The sequence below is a fragment of the Calliphora vicina genome, chromosome 1 (assembly GCF_958450345.1).
Source record: "Calliphora vicina chromosome 1, idCalVici1.1, whole genome shotgun sequence".
Lineage (NCBI taxonomy): Eukaryota > Metazoa > Arthropoda > Insecta > Diptera > Calliphoridae > Calliphora > Calliphora vicina.
In genome coordinates, this window is record NC_088780.1 from 78,614,968 (window position 1) to 78,637,575 (window position 22,608).

Genomic DNA, 22,608 nt, shown 5'->3' on the forward strand with positions numbered 1-22,608 from the left:
ATCGAATACTTATTCGAACGTGCGAGTTTGGTTTATGTTTGGGTTTCTCTTTATCGATATCGAATAAAATGTATATAAAATTATAATGATTGTGCTCGATAACGAACGTGTATTTACTCGAACACTAATAAGCGTTCGAAATTTATTTCGATTGCGAGTGCGAGAATTTGCCCCTGATTATCGATTTTCGTAAAGATAAACCTCCAATTAACATTTTTTTGTATGGGAACTGTCAGTTTATCGTCACGATAAAAAATAACCAGAGATTGAGAAAATGGGGGTTAGAGTTTTCCAATTTCCTTGAACTTCTAATAACGTTAAAACTGTAGGCGACTGGTCTGACGAGAGGTCCAGCGAAGGGATCACTGAAATAAATTCTCGTTTTATATTCTTGATTACAGCGAAGTCAATTAGATCGGGAATCTTATTGAGGTCTGTAGGCCAATATGTATGGTTGTCACTATATATGGCATCTAGTCTGTTAGATGATATTGCTTCTAAAGGTAGGGTCACACATGACAAATATTTGACGAAAAAGACGTAACCGCTAAATAAAATACATTTGAATTCTTTTATTTATTTCAAAAGCTTATTTTACTTAGGATGATTCAAAACAAAAAAATTAGTTTTATTTTATTTGATGCTGTTTGATCTTACAAAACACTTGTAAGAGCGAACACGTCAAACAAATTAGTGTTAAAAAAAGTGGTTACGCTTTTTTGTGCAAATATTTGCCGTGTGTGACCTTACCTTAACAGTTGCCTCCCTCTAGGAGTAATAAGGCTGCTATAAATCTTGGACCTAGAGTCCTAAAATATTCGAGAAATTGCTCTCGATTAATATTATACCTAGGAGGACAATATATTGAAGATATTGTAACTCTACCATCAGGTATATTTATAGATGTGGCCTGGATGTGATCCGTTTTATATTGTGGCATTGGGAAATGCCTAATATCCTTTCTCAACTAACTTGCTGTACTTCATTCTTATGTTGGCTAAGGCCGTTAGCATTCCAAAAACAAATTCTTAGAGAATTCATTTTTTATTTAGCAGGATCTGCATGAGCATGCTTTGATTCTGCATCAATTGTTGAAACATATTTTGCATATTCGCCATGAAAATGTTCATGGTTTGAATTAAATTCTCAATAGAGCTTTGAGAGTTTTTGTCGGGTACTGGTACACCCTCTTTTAATGCATGTGCATATGAAAATAATGGGACATTATTTCCATTGCTTCTTTTCATTTGGGTAACTGAACCCTCATTTGTCGTATTGGCATACGATTTGTTTTGATAATTATCATTTATGGGCGACATGAAATAACACCCAATGAAATAACGCCCAATTAGGAAAATGAAATAAGTTCCAATAAAATTGGAATAATTTAAAATTGGGCTTTATTTAATTTTTTGGGGGGGTTAATTAATTTTTAAATTTAAATGAAGTAAATTCAAAAAGAAAAAAAATTGGATTTTACTTCATATAAATTATTTTTTGGCTTTATTTAGTTTTATTTGGGCCTTATTTAATTTTCATAAAAATGATTTGGTGACAAATTTTTAAGAGTTTTAAAACTGGTGTTACAACTAGAAACCGTTAGGATCGACTTAAAATATTCTTGATGCAGCTTAATAGCATTATAATTGGTCTACTAGACGATGAAGTGTTGGGCTATCAATCTGAGGGTTGCGGGTTCAATTCCCGCCAGAGTCTCTGGGTATATCTGCAGACAAGCAAATCTCTTCGCAGTTTGTGTTTGTTTTTTTTAAAAAAAAACCTTTGAACTCGTGACATCAAACTAATTTTTAATAATGGAATACGAAATTATGAGTAGTCGCCGTAGAAATAGAAAATTGTTGTATTTTATTACTGAACAACAATTATACTTAAAAAATCATTATACAAAAATACAGTGCTCTACATGTACTACGAAAAGAAGCTTTACTACATTACAGAGACAAGATTTTGAAATTTTAGATGTTTTTTAAAGTTTTTTTACCGTTTTTAAATTAAACCAAGTATGTATCACTGATAGAATCATTATAGTTTGATTTTTACAAAATCATATTCTTAATATGGATCCAGATACGGAAAGAGCATTAAAGATTCATCGCGAATTGACTGATCTGTTTTCCGGATATCAAGAGTTGCATAAGCAAATTAAACGTTCAAAATCACAAAGTTACATGACGAATTATTTTACAAGAAAAGAAACAATGGACAATAGTGATGAAACTGATATTTTACCATATGATGACAATATGATTATATCATCTAGTGATGAAAGTGACGTTGAACCAATTTCAAAACGATGCAGACAATTATTCAGTGACTAGCTGACCCGACAGACGTCGTCCTGTCCAAATTAGAAAAAAGTTCGGTTTGTGAATTTGTGAGAAGCTGTTTAAAATGTGTAAAAATAGTTAAAAAGAGAAAAAAATCGTATTTTTGAATGATAATATTTGATTTACATTTGATTTTAAAATATGTATGTATGTATGTATTAGCTCAACCAATCATGATTTTTGTAATTTTGTGCAATGTTTGGAAACACCTTTCGGATGAGTTCGGATTTTGATTCGGTGAACTGGCAGAAAGCGATGGGAAATTAAATGCAGCCGTTAGAAATGTCAATCGGGATTTTTCCGTTGACAATGTCCAGCAATTGTTTGGAAAATACTTCTCCAGATTGATCGTTCTGCAGCTCGACACACATGTTCACAGTCAATTTGAATTTCTTGACGTGTTTCCACAAAACGGACGACTTCAAAAATGCATTAAGTTCATCGCTTTGCGTTGACCGTGGAATCACTGCCACTGTTTGCCGAAAATCACCTGGCAACAGAATTATGGCAACCCGCTTTGATTGTTTCGTAAATATTGCAATGTCATCCCAAACGATCAGTTTGCTTGCTGCAAAACTTTGGCCATCGCATTGTTCTTGGAAACGTTGCATGTTGGATTTTCATTGATTTGTATATTCAATTGCAACTTGAGTGCTGAATGAGCAGTTCGAACGCCTTCCAACAACTTAGCTGCAATTCCTGATGAAGCAAGTGCAATATCATTCTGCGAGCGTATCGTTGCCAAAATAAACCCGATCAAAAAGTTTTTCCAGTTCAACCGGGAAAAAAACTATCCTTACAGTTCCATCTTTCACAACTTTCATAAGAGTGTCGTACGCATATTTTTGTTGACGATTCAACAGTGGAACTTGTGTTCGAACTGCTTCCTTTAAGGCATCACAATCAAATTTTTTTTTTCGCGTCGCAACTCTGGATTAAATGCGTTGTGCATCGGACGATTGGGAGCTGTCATGCCTAACTCAGATAATACATTTTTCGACATCATCAATCATATGTCCTAAATTAATATCAAATTAATTCCCCCAGTTGCAAATTTGGATTTGATTTCTAATACGCATCTGATGCAAAATATCATCACACATGGCATATTTGTACTTACTTCACAAATCAGTCGGTTTATCTCAACATGCTTCCCATATGTTGAGATGAACGTATTTGATGAGCATTTAACGAAAGCACTGCATCTCCGAGGGATTATTTCCAATGAGTGTAATTATCTAACAATCGCGGAATGACGTTGTGCCACGAACCTTGACAAATAGCAAACGCAAATAGAAACACTCATCGTTTCTTGAATGGACTGTGTAAATGAGACCTAATGCGTCGTATAAAAATAAATGGGGAAACCTGGAACTGGATTCCCTTGTTTCCACCGTTGAAATTTCTTTGTCGAATGATTCCAAATAATATCTTGGCATTTCGGAGTATAGCAGCGTTCGGGCACATTTCTAAACATCTGTTCAATGTTGTAGATGGCGTTCGATTAACTCGCTGTAATACATTCTCCTCAGTAAAGTACACTTTTTGGCCATTTTCCAGATGTATGGCTAAATGAACAACAGTTGGATGTCTTTCATGAATGGCAAATGAAAAATGCGCAAAATTGCTTCGTTACTGCTAACATAGCGGCCCATTTGAAGTTGATTGACTTCATCGTTGGAATTCTCCGCACTAACTCAGCCAAGTCATTGCCTTTGGTTACATATTTGCAGATGTATTTTGACTATGACGGACATTTGACACAAAAAAAATGTCCAAATCGGTCTATCCGTTCTCAACTGATGCAATTACCAACGAACGAAATTTGATTTTTATTTATATAGATTCAGAATAATCATACATATTTACAGAATTTCCTTAAAAAATGTTTTAGCTCATTTTTTTGGATCATTTTCGCTTTTTCTGTAATTAATGAATTAATATTATATTTTTGTTTATTTTTATTAACGTATTTTGTTTTTATTGTTTAAGTAAATTAAATAAAAATATTTTTGTTGATTTTTTTATGCGATTTTGTTCTGATTTTTTAATTAAAATCTGAATTTATGCGGTTTTTCAGAATTTAGGAACGAATCATTAGTTTTTATATGGAGCTAGAGTATCGTTTTATGCGAATTCAATTTATGCGAATTGTTTTGGAACGCATCTATCGCATAAAACAAGACCTGAAAATGGTCTCGTTTTATGGTCCATGTATGTAATGGCATCACGTGAGAATGGCTGGAGCGATTTGGCAGAATTTTTTTTTATTCGATTCGAAATTTTTAGGAGATGGTTTGTAAAAAAAAATCCAAAAAAAATCGGCTAAAACTATGAAATTTTAAGTTTTTAATATATTGCCTCGTTTTCACTTTTCATTTTTCTTAAAAAGAGACATTTTTGGAGAAACGTGAAGAACTAACACCAAAGCCTCCTTTTCACTTCACATTTTTTAAGTATGAGACAATTCTAGGAAAACTCAATGAACTAAATTTGACTGTCTCCTTTTCACTTCTCATTTTTCTTAATAAGCTAAATTTTTTGGAGAAACTTAAAGAGGTAACAACAGTGCCTCCTTTTCACTACTCAATTATTTTACTTAACCTACGCCTAAACTTTAGTAAGTTCCTAATTAGTGATATATGTATGTGTTTGCTCTGTGATATAATTTAGTCGTATTTGATAATATCAAAAGTGAAAGTTTTAATATACATATCGGAGCCTATATTCTAAACCCTCTATCTTAAAATACACAACTTTTCAGGAGAGCCAAAAAACAGTTTTTTCCCGTATTACTTAAGTTAGTAAAATTCGGTATTCTACAATATTTTTTAAAGCAACTAGAGTAACTTCGGGTAATGTGGACTACCGTTTTGTTTTTTTTTCTAAATTTTGGCCACAATATATATAGATATTAAAAAAGTTGTGAAGCAATAAATTAGCTAATGTATTCTCTAATTGTTTTTGCAGTTGAAAATTTTTTCTGTCAAAGGATACAAAATTTATGTGAAAATATTGTAAGGAACCCAAAAACCAGCATTAAAAAAATTGGAGGGTAATATTGACCACTATATGAGGGTAATGTGGACTAGTATTTAATACATAAAATTCATGAACCAGCTAATCATGAATGATTAAAAAATTTAATTTCAATATATTTTTATTAATACAAACTAAAAAGTCGCGTTTTTGGCTTATTAACGTGATTAAGCTCTAATCACTTCAAAATCGAGATGATTATCCATACATTTAAATGATTTGTTAATTACTTCAAATTGACATGATTAAATCTTAATCATTTCATTAATCACGTAGAATCAACTGAACATACCTCAAACTGATGATGATGTAGCATCGGCCACCTTTTAGTGTAGTACCGATAAATAAATTTTGACAGAAGTTTTTTTTTTTTCTTAAAAAACCTAAAATAATTCATCAATGTTCACAATTTCATAATTAAAAAGTTTAAAATAATCTGCTGATATCTTTAATAAAGTATTTATTTCCATATTTAATGCCTTAAAGAAATATAAATTTGTTTGTTGTTTTTTATTTGTCAACTTAATCATTTTAGTGACAACTTAATCATCTCAAATGTAATGTGAATGGCTTTGATTAACTTAATCAAAATTTTGCTTAAACGCGTTTAAAAGCCCAAGTGTGAACATAGCATTAGATAGATTGCTTACAAAGTACATAGTTATTGTCGGGTAATATGGACCAGTAGTACATAATCAAGTAATTTAAGTGGTCCACATTACACGAACTTGGGTTACAGTGGTAAAAAAATATTTTTACCTAATAATCTAAATGTGCTTAAATTCTTACCAAATATATGCAAAACTACGTGTCCACTTTAACTATATAAAACAACCAAACATTAAATTCTACCAAGTAACTGTACCAAATTTTGTTTCTTACTTGAGCCGAAAAAAATGTTGAGCACTCGCATTAATTTTAATACAAGAATAAATAGCCAACATATCAATTACTCATGAAAGCAAATGTGCAATTGTCGTTTCAAAAAAATTGTAAAATGTACGACAAATCAGTTTTATCATACCTAGTAATAAAGTTTCTGAAAAAAGACACTGGTCCACATTAGACGCATAGTCCACAATACCCGAAGTTACTCTACTGAATCTCACATATAATAGGTTTTTAAAATTTTGCATTCTTGGGAACTTTATGATAGAGGGGTTTTCTTCTCAAAATATTCAATGTGTATGTATGAAAATGATAAGATAGAGGATTTTTCATTTTAATTAAATTATTTTGATTTCATTTGATTGGTGTAAATTATCGTAAAATAATATACGACACTTTAAAAGTAGACACTATTTTAAGCAAACACCAATTTTAACCATTTATTTTTATGCCAACGACATTATATTTTCCAAAAACAAAAAGGTAAAATATTTCCATGGTAATTCAATACAGAATTGGCATTCGCTATTTTGATAAATGATTGAAAAGGTACCGTGAAATAGCTCCCAAATGAAATAACTCCCAATGAAATAACTCCCTATGAAATAATTCCCATCAAAAATGAAATAATTCCCAAACTTGAAAAATGAAATAACTACCAAAGGGTAAAATTAAATTACTCCCAATAATCGGCGGTTTCATAATTTTAAAAATATTACTCCCAAAAAAGCGAAATAACTCCCAATGAAATAAATCCCAATAGAAATGAAATAATTCCCAATCCGAAGCAATTTATTTATGTAATCTAAAAAAAGGAAAATTTTTCTCCTCTGGGGTGTATCAAAAACTGGCTTCGCTCTGAAAAGTTTTTTGCATTGCCGGCCTTTGGCCGGACGCTAAGGTTTTCTCCTCCGGAGTGTATCAAAATCTGGCTTCGCTCAGAAAAGATTTCTTTCATTGCAGAAAGGTTTTATAATATTTCAGAAAGCTGATTTTCATTTCGCACCAGATTAAGAAATCGTTGCAACTTGACAAAGGCCGACAATGTAAAAAGGATTTTTTTGAGCGAAGCCGGTTTTTGATACACCCCAGAGGAGAAAACCTTAGCGCCCGGCCAAAGGCCGGCAATGCAAAAAACTTTTCTGAGCGAAGCCAGTTTTTGATACACCCCAGAGGAGTAAAACTTTCCTTTTTTAGATTACATAAATAAATTGCTTCGGCCTTCGGCAATGCAAAAAACTTTTCTGAGTGAAGCCAGTTTTTGATATTTATGGGTTCTGCTTTTACAAAGTAGAACCCAACAAAAATTAAACAACTCCCAATACAGTGAAATAACTCCTAATTACCAAAATAAAATGAAATAAAACCCAACAAAAATTTCATTGGGAGTTGTTTCATTGGGAGTTATTCCATTATGAAATAACTCCCAACAAAAAATTATGAAATAACTCCCTATGCGTTAGGAGTTGTTTCATAATGAAATAAGTCCTAAGTTGTATGAAAAATTTGTTGGGTGTTATTTCATCTTTTCGTGGGGAGTTATTTCATTTGTGAGCTATTTCACGGTACCGATTGAAAAATGTAAAATTCATGTTCAGCATGCAACAAGAAAGCATGAATTGCAAGAAGAAATTATTCCAAAAAAATCCAAACTACATTGAAATTTATCTATAAGAATTTCCGGTTTCACGCAACTTTTTGACATTTTGTCGTACTGCTACACAGAGGGATGGCTTCATAAATTTTGTTGCAAAACTTATAAGGAGTGGTCGTAGAGCGCTGAAATTTGGCACCGAGAATTATATGGACTAAATTAAGAAAAAATTAAATTTTAACAAAATCGACCACGTCCGGTACCGTGAAATAGCTCCCAAATGAAATAAATCCCAATGAAATAACTCCTAATGAAATAATTCCCATCAAAAATGAAATAATTCCAAAACTTGAAAAATTAAATAACTGCCAAAGGGTGAAATGAAATTACTCCCAATAATCGGCGGATTCATAATTTTAAAAATATTAGTCCCAAAAAAGCGAAATAACTCCCAATGAAATAAAACCCAATAGAAATGAAATAATTCCCAATCCGAATCAATTTATTAGTGTAATCTAACTCCCAGTGAAATAAAGAACTACAAAAGTGAAATTATTCTTCGCTTACCAAACATTTTTTGCATAGCGGGCCTATTGCGTTGCGCAAAGTTTTCCTCCTCTGGGTGTGTCATTGCCGGCTTTTGGCCGGGCGCTAAGGTTTTCTCCTCTGGGGTGTATCAAAAACTGGCTTCGTTCAGAAAAGTTTTTTGCATTGACGGCCTTCGGCCGGCCACTAAGGTTTTCTCCTCTGGGGTGTATCAAAAACTGGCTTCGCTCAGAAAAGATTTCTTTCATTGACAAATGTAAAAAGAATATTTTCTGCCAGTTTTTGATACACCCCAGAGGAGGAAACCTTAGCGCCTGACCAAATGCTTTTGTAAAGTAGAACCTAACAAAAATGAAATAACTCCCTATACAGTGAAATAATTCCTAATTCTCATAATAAAATGAAATAAAACCCAACAAAAATTTCATTGGGAGTTGTTTCATTGGCAGTTATTGCATTATGAAATAACTCCCAGCTAAAAATTATGAAATAACTCCCTATGTATGAAAAGTTGTATGAAAAATTTGTTGGGTGTTATTTCATTTTTTCGTGGGGACTTATTTCATTTGGGAGTTATTTCACGGTACCTCCACGTCCACTGCCCATACAATCCAAATAGATTTTTTTCGCATAAAATTGTTTATATCCAAGTAAAAGTCTAGAAATTTGGTACATACATTTATTAAAACAAAAAAGGAACGCATGCCGAGTTTCAATAAAATCGGTCACGCCCACCGACAACGAAATCCATACATAGATACGAATTTTTTTGATAATTCGTTTATTATTCGACAAAAAATGTTAAGTTTTTATCCTGTTCCGAAAACTATTTTTTTTAATCGAAACAAGAAAATCCCATCTTTCATTTTATTAAAAAAACAGCTTGGGGGAAAGTGGGGCTACATTTTTTTTCCATGGAAAATCTAAAATCTTCTTAACGGTTTATGATATCCCCATATTTATTTTTTATTTATGGAGAAATGTTATATTTTTCAAATATGTTAAAGGTAAATGGTATTATTAGGAAAATTATACATATATAAACCACTGAATTGTGTGAATCTATAAGTAATATAAGCACAGCTAAAAACGACCTCTCAACAATTAATAATTTGTTATTATCAAATGCATGTAAATTTAAAAAAAAAATTTAACATAATTGGTTTTTGTAATATATTAGCTAAAATTAATCACTGTTATTTATGAGAAATTCTCTCATTTTACTTACATTCTCACCAAATAATAATGTACCACATTAGTGTCCTTATTATTTTTCACATCACTATAGTTATATAAAAATGAAATGATCCATGTATGTAATGTCATCATGTGAGAACGGCTGGAGCTATTTGGCTGATTTTTTTTATTCGATTCGAAATTTTCAGGAGATGGTTTGTAAAGAAAAAAATTCTTGGTAAAACTCGGAAATTTTAAGTTTTTAATATATTCTTATTTTTAACATTGAATTTGAATAGGAAAAATGCGAAAAGGGAAAAAATCCCGGGGATTTTGTTCATAATTGGGCTGATTGCCTCCTTTTCACTTCTCATTTTTCTTAATACGAGAAATTTTTTGGAGAAACTTGAAGAAGTAACAACACTGCCTCCTTTTTACTTCTCATTTTTCTTAATAAGAGAAAATTTTTGGAGAAATAGATTTTGAAGAGCTAACTATACGCCTCAATAGAGGAACAAAAAACATTGTTTACCATCAAGCTTTAATTTTAAATTTTTAAATTCATTTTAAAGTTTAAAATGAATTTTGTTTGTTTTTTAATTAATAATTGTTTCAATTGTTGTTGCATATAATAAAAACCGCATAATTGCTTTTTAAGCAATAAATTGATACAAATTTGTGTTATTTTTTCTTTTACTGAAATTTTTGTGTTTTAATTCTATATGAAATACAAATCATTAGTGAATATCTACCGAGCGAAGCCGGGGGGTCAGCTAGTCGTTTAATATAAATAACATTGAAAGCGAGTATGACTTAATCTGTGGGGATATACATTTACTCGATTATATTATAATGGTTGTAGTTTTTTAATAATCCCCTCAAATGAGATCTATAACGCCCAAATTGAACACATTAACTGAATGTTAAATGTGCATCTAATATAAATGTATACATAATTTGAAATTCGTGATATGAAGGTAAAGGTTTGTGTCTGTATTATAGTTATATTGCTATTTTCAACACCATTTGAATTCCACTAATGGTGAATTGGGTGCACAATTATGATGATAATGTCTAATTTGTCGTCCTTTTTTATTATTAATTTTATTTATTTTAATTAAGCTTGAGGTCACATTTTTATATAAATAATTATATTTATTTATTTTCAATATTTCGCTACTCAAGCTTAATTAAAATAAATAAAATTAGTGAACAATTGTGTTTGAAATAAAATTAATATTTCAAAAATAACCATAAATTTATCAAAGGTTTATAAAACAAATTTTGTATGGACATTTTGTTTTATAAAACCTTTATATATTTAAAAACTGTTTATGAATATGGGTGTATGGGTTTAGATTACTGAACTGTATCCAAACAACCTGGGTTCGGTGGAGGCAAAACAATTTTATCGAACAAATTCAAATAAAAGTACGTAAAATAGAATAGCAGACATGAATTTCAAAAAAATACCAAAATATGCGTACTGAAGTTTGTCCTTTTTTACCCTTTTTCATTTTGGCTTTTTATCCCTTAGTACTTCAGTTCCGAATAGCATTTGTGTGTATTCTCCTTTGTGTTGTTGGAAGGATATTTTTTTATTTTTTAAGTATATAGTTTGAAAGTAAACTTTTAATTTGGCTTAAGTTCATTTATTATAATTACTCTATAATAATACAAAGAGTATCACTGAAAATTAATTTTAGACAATTGGCAAATTGGATTTGCATTTTCTACACTGCAAAGGCCGTCATCAACATTCTTTATTGTCAAGGTCTGTTGTAACTTACTATTATTAGGAATTAGAATATGGGAGGCCAAATTCATATATATTTTCTTTTGTAAGTTAGGCGAACTTTTACTTATTTTTATTATATATGTGTATTTTTATTATCACAAATTTATTATGTATTAATGGGCCTGTTTTTTTCTCCGTGTGGAAATAATTTTCCAAATTTCTCATATTAATCATGATACAATAATTGTAGAAGGTAAATCACTAGGAAGATTTTTCAATATTTAGGCCTATAACGTCAAACTTTGATTTTTTTCATATTTTCTTTTGTTTGACGTTACAAGAATTGTATAATTGAGAATTTATTTTCTACTGAGTGTACCTTATATTGTTGTGTCATGATATTAATTATCAGTAAAATTATACCATTTTTCCATCTTGAAAATTCGAATTTCACAAAAGTACAAACAAAATTTCTATTCATTATCTAGAACAGAGGGTTCTAGTTGTACAATTTTTAGCCGTTTTGGTCACCTAGAATATCGAATTTCCAAAAAATACGAGACACCTGTCTGCACTATTTTTGATTAAAGGCCGACACATTTCAAATTTTAGTTCTATGTAATTCGATTTGGAGATATACGTATACATTAGGGTGGGACGATGTGTAAGGACAAACATTTTCCGATATTGTTCCATTGATTTTTCGATAGCTTTTGGTATTAGGAAAAAAAAGTTCCACTACGACATATCAAGCAAATAATTTTGCAGTCGCCCAAATTTAAATTTTTTACTTTTTCTCAACTTTTATTTTTAAGGTTTTTTTTAGTTGGTAATAAACAAATCGGCAGAAATTGTAAGGTTTTTGGTAGGTATGTGAGTGGTCGTTACCCAGCACATTATTTTATATAGTAGAGATTATGGAGTGAATGTAAGTACTTTTGTAAGCGGGACCCATGAATTTTTTTAAATCGCAAACAAAAATAACTTGTATTTCAGTCAAATAATAAGTAGTTATCACTTAGCTCCAAGTAATATACATACTATGGTATTCGAATTATTCGATTTTTCTCTTGTTCGAATAAAACGAATAATTCGAATAAGAGATTTTAACTTGTTCGAATAATTCGATCACACGTTAAAAATTAATAGAATTATTCGAATAATTTAATTTTTTTTTAAAAAAGTAAAGAATGAAGTTTTGATGTCGGTTTTTTAATATTTTATTGTTAAAGAAAAACAAAAAATAACGTTAATGTTAACAATTCAAGTATTGATAATGTTAAAAAACATTCGAAAACAAAGTCCATCATTAAATTTTCAACAGAAATATTCTGATCAGAATAACTCCCGAACAATCTACAAAACAATTGACTAGCAAACCCTTTAGTTTCCGAGCTAAGCTATAAAAAATTGTATCTACAAAGAGAAAACAGATTCGTGATAGCAACCGAATTTGTTGCCAATCGAATGATTCGGTTGCACACATAGAATTTTTCAGTTCTAACAACAGAAAGTCAGTTGATAAAGAAGAATTTCAGTTGAGGAAACCTAACTTTAGTTATCCCTTACAAAATATTGTAGTCACAACTGTAAAATTCGGTCACTAAGATAGAATCATTCGATTGGCAACAAATTCGGTTGCTATCACGAATCTGTTTTCTCTGTGTAGTTGGACATGATCATGAATTCAAATACAATATAAACGTATTAAGAACTTTTTTATGTCGTTAATTATTTAGGGTTTTAAATTGAGTAACTAATCCTTTTGTAAATTAATTATTCACTTTATCTAAATTATTTATAACAAATTGTATTATACATCAAGCTCTATCAATGTTGCCGAATCTTTGCTTAATAAAGGGGTCTTGGGGAATTACACAATAAAGGGAATCTGTGCAAAGTTTGATATTATTGTCAGTTAAGGTGGCTAATTTGAAGTCAGGCAGTGCATGATTGACGCATTTACAAACACGCAAAAAGTTTATTACCATGTTAGACAAAGATGTTCAACGATGTTCAAAATCATGTATAAGACGAACTCCATGCTTTTCTTGCAACAAAACGTTACTTTACAATATTTGTACCTACGTACGTGGTTAATAACATCACTTATATACATATATTTTAAGATCATGGCTTTCATCTATTTCAATGTAATCATTATAAATGTCATCCTCAATATCACTTTCGACGACCGTTTCAAAATCACATTCTCCATCACATTCAACTTCACTTTAATCTAAGTTAAAATTTTTAGTATTCTAATAATTCGCCAGCTAAATAAAAATATTTTATTCCGTACCTTTTATTTTCATTGGTTCAAGTCCTAAGTTAAAAATTTTGAAAGATTTGTTTTTAGAATTGTAACTGCTTGCAGTAATATTTATATATTTATAGAAGGAGCTGTCGGAACACTCATCTACAGTGATCGAAAGTCCCTTTGTCTTTAGTTATTAGTCGAATTTCAGAAACAATAAAATTTTTGTGAGTTATTACATTATTACTTATTTAAATTTGAAAAATTTTAAGCAATTTAATAAATTTAAATATATATCGCTCATTTGCTGCAACAACGTCATAACTCAATATCCGGGTGTTTTGAACTGAGTCAATTATTTTTTGTATGAGAGAGTTTTTTCGTTGTAAACGTCAAAATTAAAATTCATGTTTTCTCGTATATTTGACAAGTAAAACTTTGGGTTAAATACAGATTAGAAAGATATTAATATCTACTATTTAAATCAGGTTTTATTTCTGAAATCGCATGGTGTGTTGAAAATTTATTTAAGAAATAGTAAAAAGTTATAAAACATTCAAAGCCGTTTTTCTCGAAACGACTTTTTTTGAATTATGACGTTGTTGCAGCAAATGAGCGATATGAACATTTAATCGTTTTATTCGATTATTCTACATAAAATTGTTCGAATCATTCGTTATTCGAAAATGGCCATTTTTAAATTGTTCGAATAATTATTCGTAAGAAATTATTCGATTAATCGAACGATCATTAGTCGAATGAATACCCTAATACATACTATGTTTTACTAGGCAAGAGAGGAACTATTGGAGATATAGAAACAAAATTTCACAAGGTTAGAGCTGAGGTGTTTTCGAGGCGATTTACATTTGTTCAGCTTCTTAGGAGGAATGGGGGCCAGTTTTATAATTTTTTTATTTGTTTGTAAGAGTTTTCTTTCGTGAAATAAATTTATTGTTTTTTATTTTTAAATGTTAATGTTTTTCTTCATAAATAAATCGAATTTATTATATACTAGCTGACCCGGTGCGCTTTGCCACCCCAATTAGAAGAACGAAATAGTACTATTAAGTCTCCCTTTGTGAATCTAATTGTAAATGTCTAATTTCATATATCTGGGTCCATTATTATAGAAAATGCAAAAGAAAGTTACCACTAAAGTCACCTTTTGTGAATTCAAATTCATTCAGAATCATGTGTGCTTAATTTTAAATTTTTAGGTTTATTATTATAAAATATTCAAAAAGTACCATTGCAATAAACAAATAGTACCATTGATTATCACTTCTGAATTCGCATTCACTAAACCATAACCCGTCAAGTTTGGATTTTAAATTTGTATAGCCTTTCCTATATTATCAACTAATTTTGTTTCTATAACAATTAATATTTAAAAATTATCACAAAACCCAAAAAAAACGAAACCGCGGTTTTGAAATTCTTCGGTTTTTTGGAAACGCTAGGTCCATTATTATAGTAAATTCACAAAAGTACATATGAGGACAAAGAAAAAGTACCAAGAAGTATGGCCTTGAATTTTCACTCACTTGGGACCATAGACGAATAATTTCATATTTCTATGTCCATTATTACAGAAAATTCAAAAAGTACCATTAGAAAATATAAAAAGTACCAAAAAGCCCCCACTTGTAGTTTCCCACTCACTCCCATATAAGCTTAATTTCATGGTTTTAGGTTAATTGGTGAAGAAATTCCAAAAAGTACCATTCGAATAAAGAAAAAGTACCAAAAAGTCTATCCCTAGAATTCTCACTCACTTAGGACCATATATGCTTAATATCATGTTTCTAAGTTCATTGTTATAGAAAATTCAAAAAAGTATCATTAGAATAAAGAAAAAGTACCAAAAAGTCTCCCCCTAGAATTCTCACTCACTTTAGAACATATACGAGTAATTTCATATTTTTATGTCCATTATTACAGAAAATTCAAAAAGTACCGCTACAATATATTAAAAGTACCAAAAATCAGGCACTTGTGGATTCCCACTCACTCCGGTCCATATAAGCTTTACTTCATGTTTCTAGGTTCATTGGTGAAGAAATTACAAAAAGTACCATTCGAATAGAGAAAAAGTACCAAAAAGTCTCCCCCTAGAATTCTCACTGACTTAGGACCGTGTATGCTTAATTTCATGTTTCTAAGTCCATTGTTATAGAAAATTAAAAAAGTACCATGATAATAAAAAAAATTACCATGAAGTATCCGCTTGAATTTTCACTCACATATGACCTATACGCTTAATTTCATGTTTCTAGGTCCATTATTATAGAAAAAGTACCAAAAAGCAGCCACGTGTGGATTCCCACCCATGTAAGCTTTATTTCATGTTTCTAGGTTCATTGTTGAAGAAATTACAAAAAGTACCATTCGATAAAAGAAAAAGTACCAAAAAGTAATTCACACTCACTTAGGACCATATATGCTTAATTTCATGTTTCTAAGTCCATTGTCATATAAAATTCAAAAAGTACCATTAGATGAATAAAAAAGTGCCTATAGTTCAGTTCTCACATTTTGGTACCTAAATATTGTACCCTATGCCTAACACAAACTTCACTCAGTTACAAATCAGCTAATTTTAATGTCTATAAGTGAAATAATTTAAAATATTAAAAAAGTACAATTAGGAGAAAAGTACCAATTTCCCTTTTCTTTCTCGAACACCCCTCAAGTTCGAACTTCAAAAATATTCCATTTTGCCAAAATTGTTTATGCTACAGACATGTCTCAAAATTTTAAAATTTGTGTTAATGTGCCCATGAAAAAATATGTTTTAAAAAGAGTACCAAACTGTTTACCCGGATTTGGCCCAATATACACCTTGGCACTGGAGTTCCAAATAACACCCTGTTAGTTAATTTTTGTATGAATAACAGGAACCAATGTTAAAAAAATTATCAAAATTGGCTTAATAATTTCAAATAAAATGTATTTTTCCGATTTTATCCCCTTTTTGGTACCTTTTTTATCCCCATTGCTTTGGTAAAATTTTATTCAAATAAATTTCTGTATCGTGGTGGGAGATCATAATAAAATATTCGTATGTCTATGTCAGATTATAGAAAAACATATTTTATAAAAAAGTACCAAATATAAACACAATTTTTATCCCTTAAGGGTTCGAATTTCCAAAAAGTACCAAACTTATAGTTTTTATTTTTTGATAATTAAAGAATACGATTTAAAATTTGTTTCTATGTTTAGAAACAAATTAAAAAAGATTATAGAAAAACATATTTTATGAAAAAGTACCAAATATAAACACAATTTTTATCCCTTAAGGGTTCGAATTTCCAAAAAGTACCAAACTTATATTACCAAAATACCAAAATACAGTTTTTACCCGTTTTATCCCCTAAATGTTTCGAATTTCGAAAAAGTACGAAACACCTGTCAGCTTATTTTTTAAACGGAGTAATATGCAATTTTAAGTTTTTTTGTATCTTTATGAGTTTTGTAGATATGAGGTTACCGAATTTACCCGTTTTTACCCTTTTTACCCCCTAAACGTTCGAATTTCAAAAAATCCCTTCTTATCGGATCGCTTTAGGTAGGGAGGAACCCACAATTAAAGTGATTCTAGCTTCAGCCGTTTGGGCTGTGCGATAATGAATCAGTCAGTCAGTAACGTTACTCTTTTATATATATAGATAAAGAAAATAGAACTGTTTATGGTATTTTTGTACATAAACGCTACAAGATAAAAATTGTCTTTCAAAGCTGGCCCGTATGGGGGGCACATTTGAACATAATTACTTCATCCAATAAACAAATAAAAAAATATATAAATTGAACTAAAAATAAGTTTTAAATTTTATGAGGCTTGAAAGCAAAGTGTTCAAAGGTGCCCCTAAAAATATACAGATCAGGGATCGCAACAAAAGTTTTTGTTTTTTAGTCGATTTTGTCCAATGGAATTATTCGTGCAGCCTAAAATGTAGATAATTGTGGGTATCTATAGGTTATAATATAAATTGTATCAAATGATAAATAAACAGTTATGTCTTTCATTATGTTTGAATTGGTATATAATTTTTTGGGATTTTTGAAGAATTAAAATGTTGAGTTGTGTCACTTTTGAACTGGGTGTTCGATATGTATGTATATTTAGTTGGTGAAGGGTATAATAAGAATTAAAGTATATAGGATATTAAAGATTTTCGAGAGAAATTTCAAAAGATTGGTTTTGAAATTTGTTTATGACCAAGCTCTGCATCGGCTCTACTGAGGGTTGTACAAAAGCGGTAGTTAATTCAACAATTCAAACTTACCAACATGAGAAAAAGATGAAAGTTCTGATCCTGAAATTAAAATGTAAAAAACATTATTATATTACATATTAAAACAAGTAAGAAAGTATAGTTGGTCTAGCCCGACCATATAATAACCTACAATTAGTAAATGTACAAAAATTTCAATAATCTGTTATTCGTGAGTGATTTTCAGAAGTGGACCTAATATGGGAGCTATGACTAATCGTGAATCGGTCCATGGTTATATGGAACTTTTTTGGTGTTGAATGTTAAGTAGATATCAAATTTTTTAAGAGATTTATGCACGTTAAAGTAATTTACGGAAGTAAGCCTTATATGGGAGCTATAACCAATTAAGCCGTGTGTACACTACCAAGTTTTCTTGAGGACGTTGCTTCCAGAAGCAGTGTTGTCAGATTAGGGGATTTTTCCCCAAATTGGGGATTTTATTTTGTAAATGGGGATAAATAATTTGGTTTGGGGATATGGGGAACAGTTGGGGAAATATTGTATGTTTTGGGGATTTTTGGAATATTTTTGGGGATTTTTATTTTTTCGTTTTAGCTTTCGTATTTACTTGTAATTGTTTTATTTAATTTATGTAAGAGTTTATTTTAAAATCGAAAGAAAACATTGAACTTTAAGTCTGATCAGTCATAAAATTTCAACAATATGCTATTTGACATTTTATACTGGCAATCCTTGATATTATGTGTTATCAATAAACGTGAATGTTTGTTTTAGAAGAGGAATTCGTAACGTTCAAAATGGCAAAAAATAAAACTGCAAAAAAGCATAATTCCACCTGGGAAATTGAATATTGGTCTCAAGGTATTTCTTATGGAATAAAATCTGAAATTTAAATGTATATAAATAAGGGTATTCATTTCAAAATTAAATGGAAAATTACACTGAGTTCTTACAATTGGTTATAGTTTGTTAAAAATACAACTATTTGTGTAATTTTTAATTTTTTTTAACACATTGACTGCCAAGGCACTTTCAGCAAATATGATTCTGGGGGCCACAGCATTTTCTTTGCGTAATCTCTTCGAAAACGTCAATATTGGAATTTAGGCTACTGTCAGTAATATTTACCGATTAGAAACAGATTTTTTTTATAAATAAGAGTGTCTTACGAAATGGTGAAAAAGAATTTTTTATGGGATACTGAGTTAGAAAAAATACTCAGTACAAGTTCAGAAAGTAATGAAGAATGTGAAGATTACAGTTTTGATGAGGAACTTCCAGACAAAATTCTTAAAATCCAGCACTATTGTCTGACATGGCTAGAGAGAATAAAAGTTGTGTCGGACATATGTGTCCGACGTGGCGTAAACCGCATAGCGCAGTGTCACACATATGTGTCCGACGTGGCAGTCAATGTGTTAAATAACCCTGTAGGAAATGTCAATATTAAAAATGTGCTGAATCGCTATTGATTTTGTCAACAGTACTAGTTTCGAATTATACCCCATACAAGGCTTAGTGCTATAGACATTTAACATGTGCGTGTCATTGAAAATCCTCTAGTAACACTATGACTATTGACTTCCTATTGACTAGGTACTTCTCATGGATCCATATGGTGACATTAGAACCAGGATTTTCCTAGTACATTTCTATAACTTTTGGAACTTTCCTGTAAGTAATGTCAATAGTAAATAGGTGGTGTCATACTAGCGACATTGTCACCAGTTTCTTTCACTCAAAACTGTTTGACTATTTACACTCCTATTTTTTTTATAAAATTATTTGTTTTCTAATATGCCTTTTATAATTTCTTTTACGCATGTTGAACTGTTTATTTTTTATATTTCTAAACAAAATAATAATAATTTTAATGCTTAAACAAAAATTTTCCAAATATTAATAAAACCACGCACTCGCTGTTTTTTAGTCAACCGGTTTTTTAATACTGAAAAAGAGAGAGCTATTACGCAGTAGAATTTTTACACATAAATAAACATAAATGTCAACAGAAGAGGCATTGTATGATGTACAATTAGTCGTCAATACTGTTGACCAAGTCAATCGCGAGTAAATACAGTTTAACTATAGACATTTTCTTAAGGAATATTGACACGTTTGTTGACAATGTCACTAGATATACACCACACTTTTTGTCTCTGTACTTTTTATATTGACACACAAATGAAAGATTGGAGACATTTGAACTAGTACTGTTGACAAAAAGACATATGGACCCAGTCTGACTGCAGGGTAGTTACTACTACTTATTTTACCCCAGACAATGCTATTTACTATAGACATTTAACATGTGCGTGTCATTGGAAGTCTATTACTGACCATATTACAATTGACTAGGTACTAGGGTATTCATTCGACTAATGATCGTTCGATTAATCGAATAAATGTTTATATATATGGGGCATTTCATGTCAAGTGAACCAACTTTTGAAATCAATGTCTTCCGATCGGGAAATTTGCACCAAGGTTAGTTCTATTGGATAGTAACTCAGACACAATTTTTCAACAAGATCGGTCGAGAACTCTCTGAGTTATAGGGGGTCACATTTTGACATTTTGGTCAAACAGGTGTTTTTTCTTATCCATGTAACTTATCACCTATTGTTCTTAGCAAAATGTGTCCCAAATAGTTTAGATAGCTCTTCAATATTTCGAAAAAAAATATTTAAAAAAAAAAAATAAAATTTTTTTGACACGAAATGCCCCATATTTAAATTTATTAAATTGCTTAGAATTGTTCATAATTCACAAAAATTGTATTGTTTCTGAAATTCGACAAATAACTAAAGACGAAGGGACTTTCGATCACTGTAGATGAGTGTTCCGATAGCTCCTTCTATGAATATATATATATTACTTCAAGTAGTTACAATTCTAAAAACAAATATTTCAAAATTTTTAACTTAGGACTTGAACCAATGAAAATAAAAGGTACTGAATAAAATGTTTGTTATTTAGCTGGCGAAATATTAGAAGAATCGCAATTAACAATCAAAATTTTAACTTAGATTAAAGTAGAGTCGAATGTAGAGTTTCCAAAAAAAACGAAGAATTTCAAAACCGTGGTTTCGGTTTTAAAAAAATTTAAAACCGATCGGTTTTGGAAATAGTACTATTTCTTTATTGTAATAGTACTTTTGGAATATTTTATAATGCTATCCTGAATTATTATTAATTCACAAAGGGAGAGTTAATAGTACTATTTCTTTCTTCTAATTGGTATGGAGTAGCGCGCCATTTGTATGGAATTCAATTTTGCAGTCAATTGAATTTTAATTGTCAGGAAATACTTGGATGAATCTTTGGAGGAAAAAGTTTGTTACTCATTTCTAAATTTTTAATTTTTCTACTGAAAATATATTAAAACTAAATACCGAAGAATAATTGTCGGTTTCGGTTTTAAGCTTTGAAAAACCGCGGTTTCGGTTCACTGACAATGATATCAAACTTTGAACAGATTCCCTTTATTGTGTAATTCCCCAAGACCACTTTATTAAGCAAAGGTTCGGCAACGTTGATAGAGCTTGGTGTATAATACAATTTGTTATAAATAATTTGGAAATACTGAATAATTAATTTACTAAAGAATTAGTTATTCAATTTAAACCCCGAATTAATGAACGACATAAAAAGGTTCTTAATTAGGGTATTCAATTAATCGGGTTTCTGGTTTAATCGGTTAATCGAGGTTTAGATTTATTCGGTTAATAATCGGTTAATTTAAAATTATTCGATTAACAGAATAATTTCTATTTTAATTTTAAATTGAAAATGCAACAACGAATTTTGTATACAAAAACATAAAAAATGGCAAATAAGGCATTTGAGATCATTTTTGTAAACATATGGCCTATTTGCTGCAACAACGTCATAACTCAAAATCCGTGTTTTTTGAACTAATACAAAATATGCGCCGTTCTATAATCTTTCATCTAGTTTTATCAGTTTTCAAAAAAGTCAATTATTTTGTATTTTGTAAACTTCAAAATTAAAATACATGTTTTATCGTATATTTGATAAGTAAAAATTTGGTTTAAATGCAGATTAGAAAGATATTAACATCTACTATTTATATTTCTGAAATCGCATGATTTGTTGACAATTTATTTAAGAAATAGTAAAATGTCATAAAACATTCAAAGACGTTTTTCTCGAAACGACATTTTTTGAATTATGACGTTGTTACAGCAAATGAGCGATGTTTGATTTTTTTATGGTTTTAGTGAGATCTTCTGAAATAATCTTTTACAAAAAGAATATATTTTAAACGATTTTTTTCTTTAGATTTAATAAAACTTTTCTTGGGAAAAAACTTTCTCGCTGATTGTATATGTTGGAGAAATCAAAAGCACGATAAAGAATATTCCTTTTTGGATTGTTTTAGATTTTGATTATTTTAATAGTTTCTTTTAGTTATGATAAAACTAATTTCAACAAAAAAGTTTCGTCTATACATGTAAATACAAACAAATGTTCAAAGACATGTAAATTAAATATGTCAGTTGTTATACATACTCACTTATGAAGTTAATTGGATGTTCAAAAAATATCTAATTTTAATTTGAAATTTGTATTTGAATTGAAAGGCAAAAATAAATACAAAAAAAAAATTTTAAAGTGCAAAAAAAAGGAATTTCGGTTAATCGGTTAATCGACACAAATTAATCGGTTTATTTGTTATTTGAAAATCGGCAATTTTAAATTATTCGAACAGTTAACCGTCCAAAATTAATCGGTTAACCGATTAACGGTTA

General features: G+C 30.2%; 1 protein-coding gene across 1 annotated transcript in view; it reads right to left on the reverse strand.

Annotated features, from left to right (window-relative positions):
* Positions 1 to 22,608, reverse strand: part of LOC135963218 (uncharacterized) — a 286,912-nt gene that overhangs the window by 80,075 nt on the left and 184,229 nt on the right. The window contains 1 exon segment of the mRNA XM_065514985.1: positions 17,882 to 17,911. Within this exon segment, the coding sequence (XP_065371057.1) occupies positions 17,882 to 17,911 (30 nt within the window).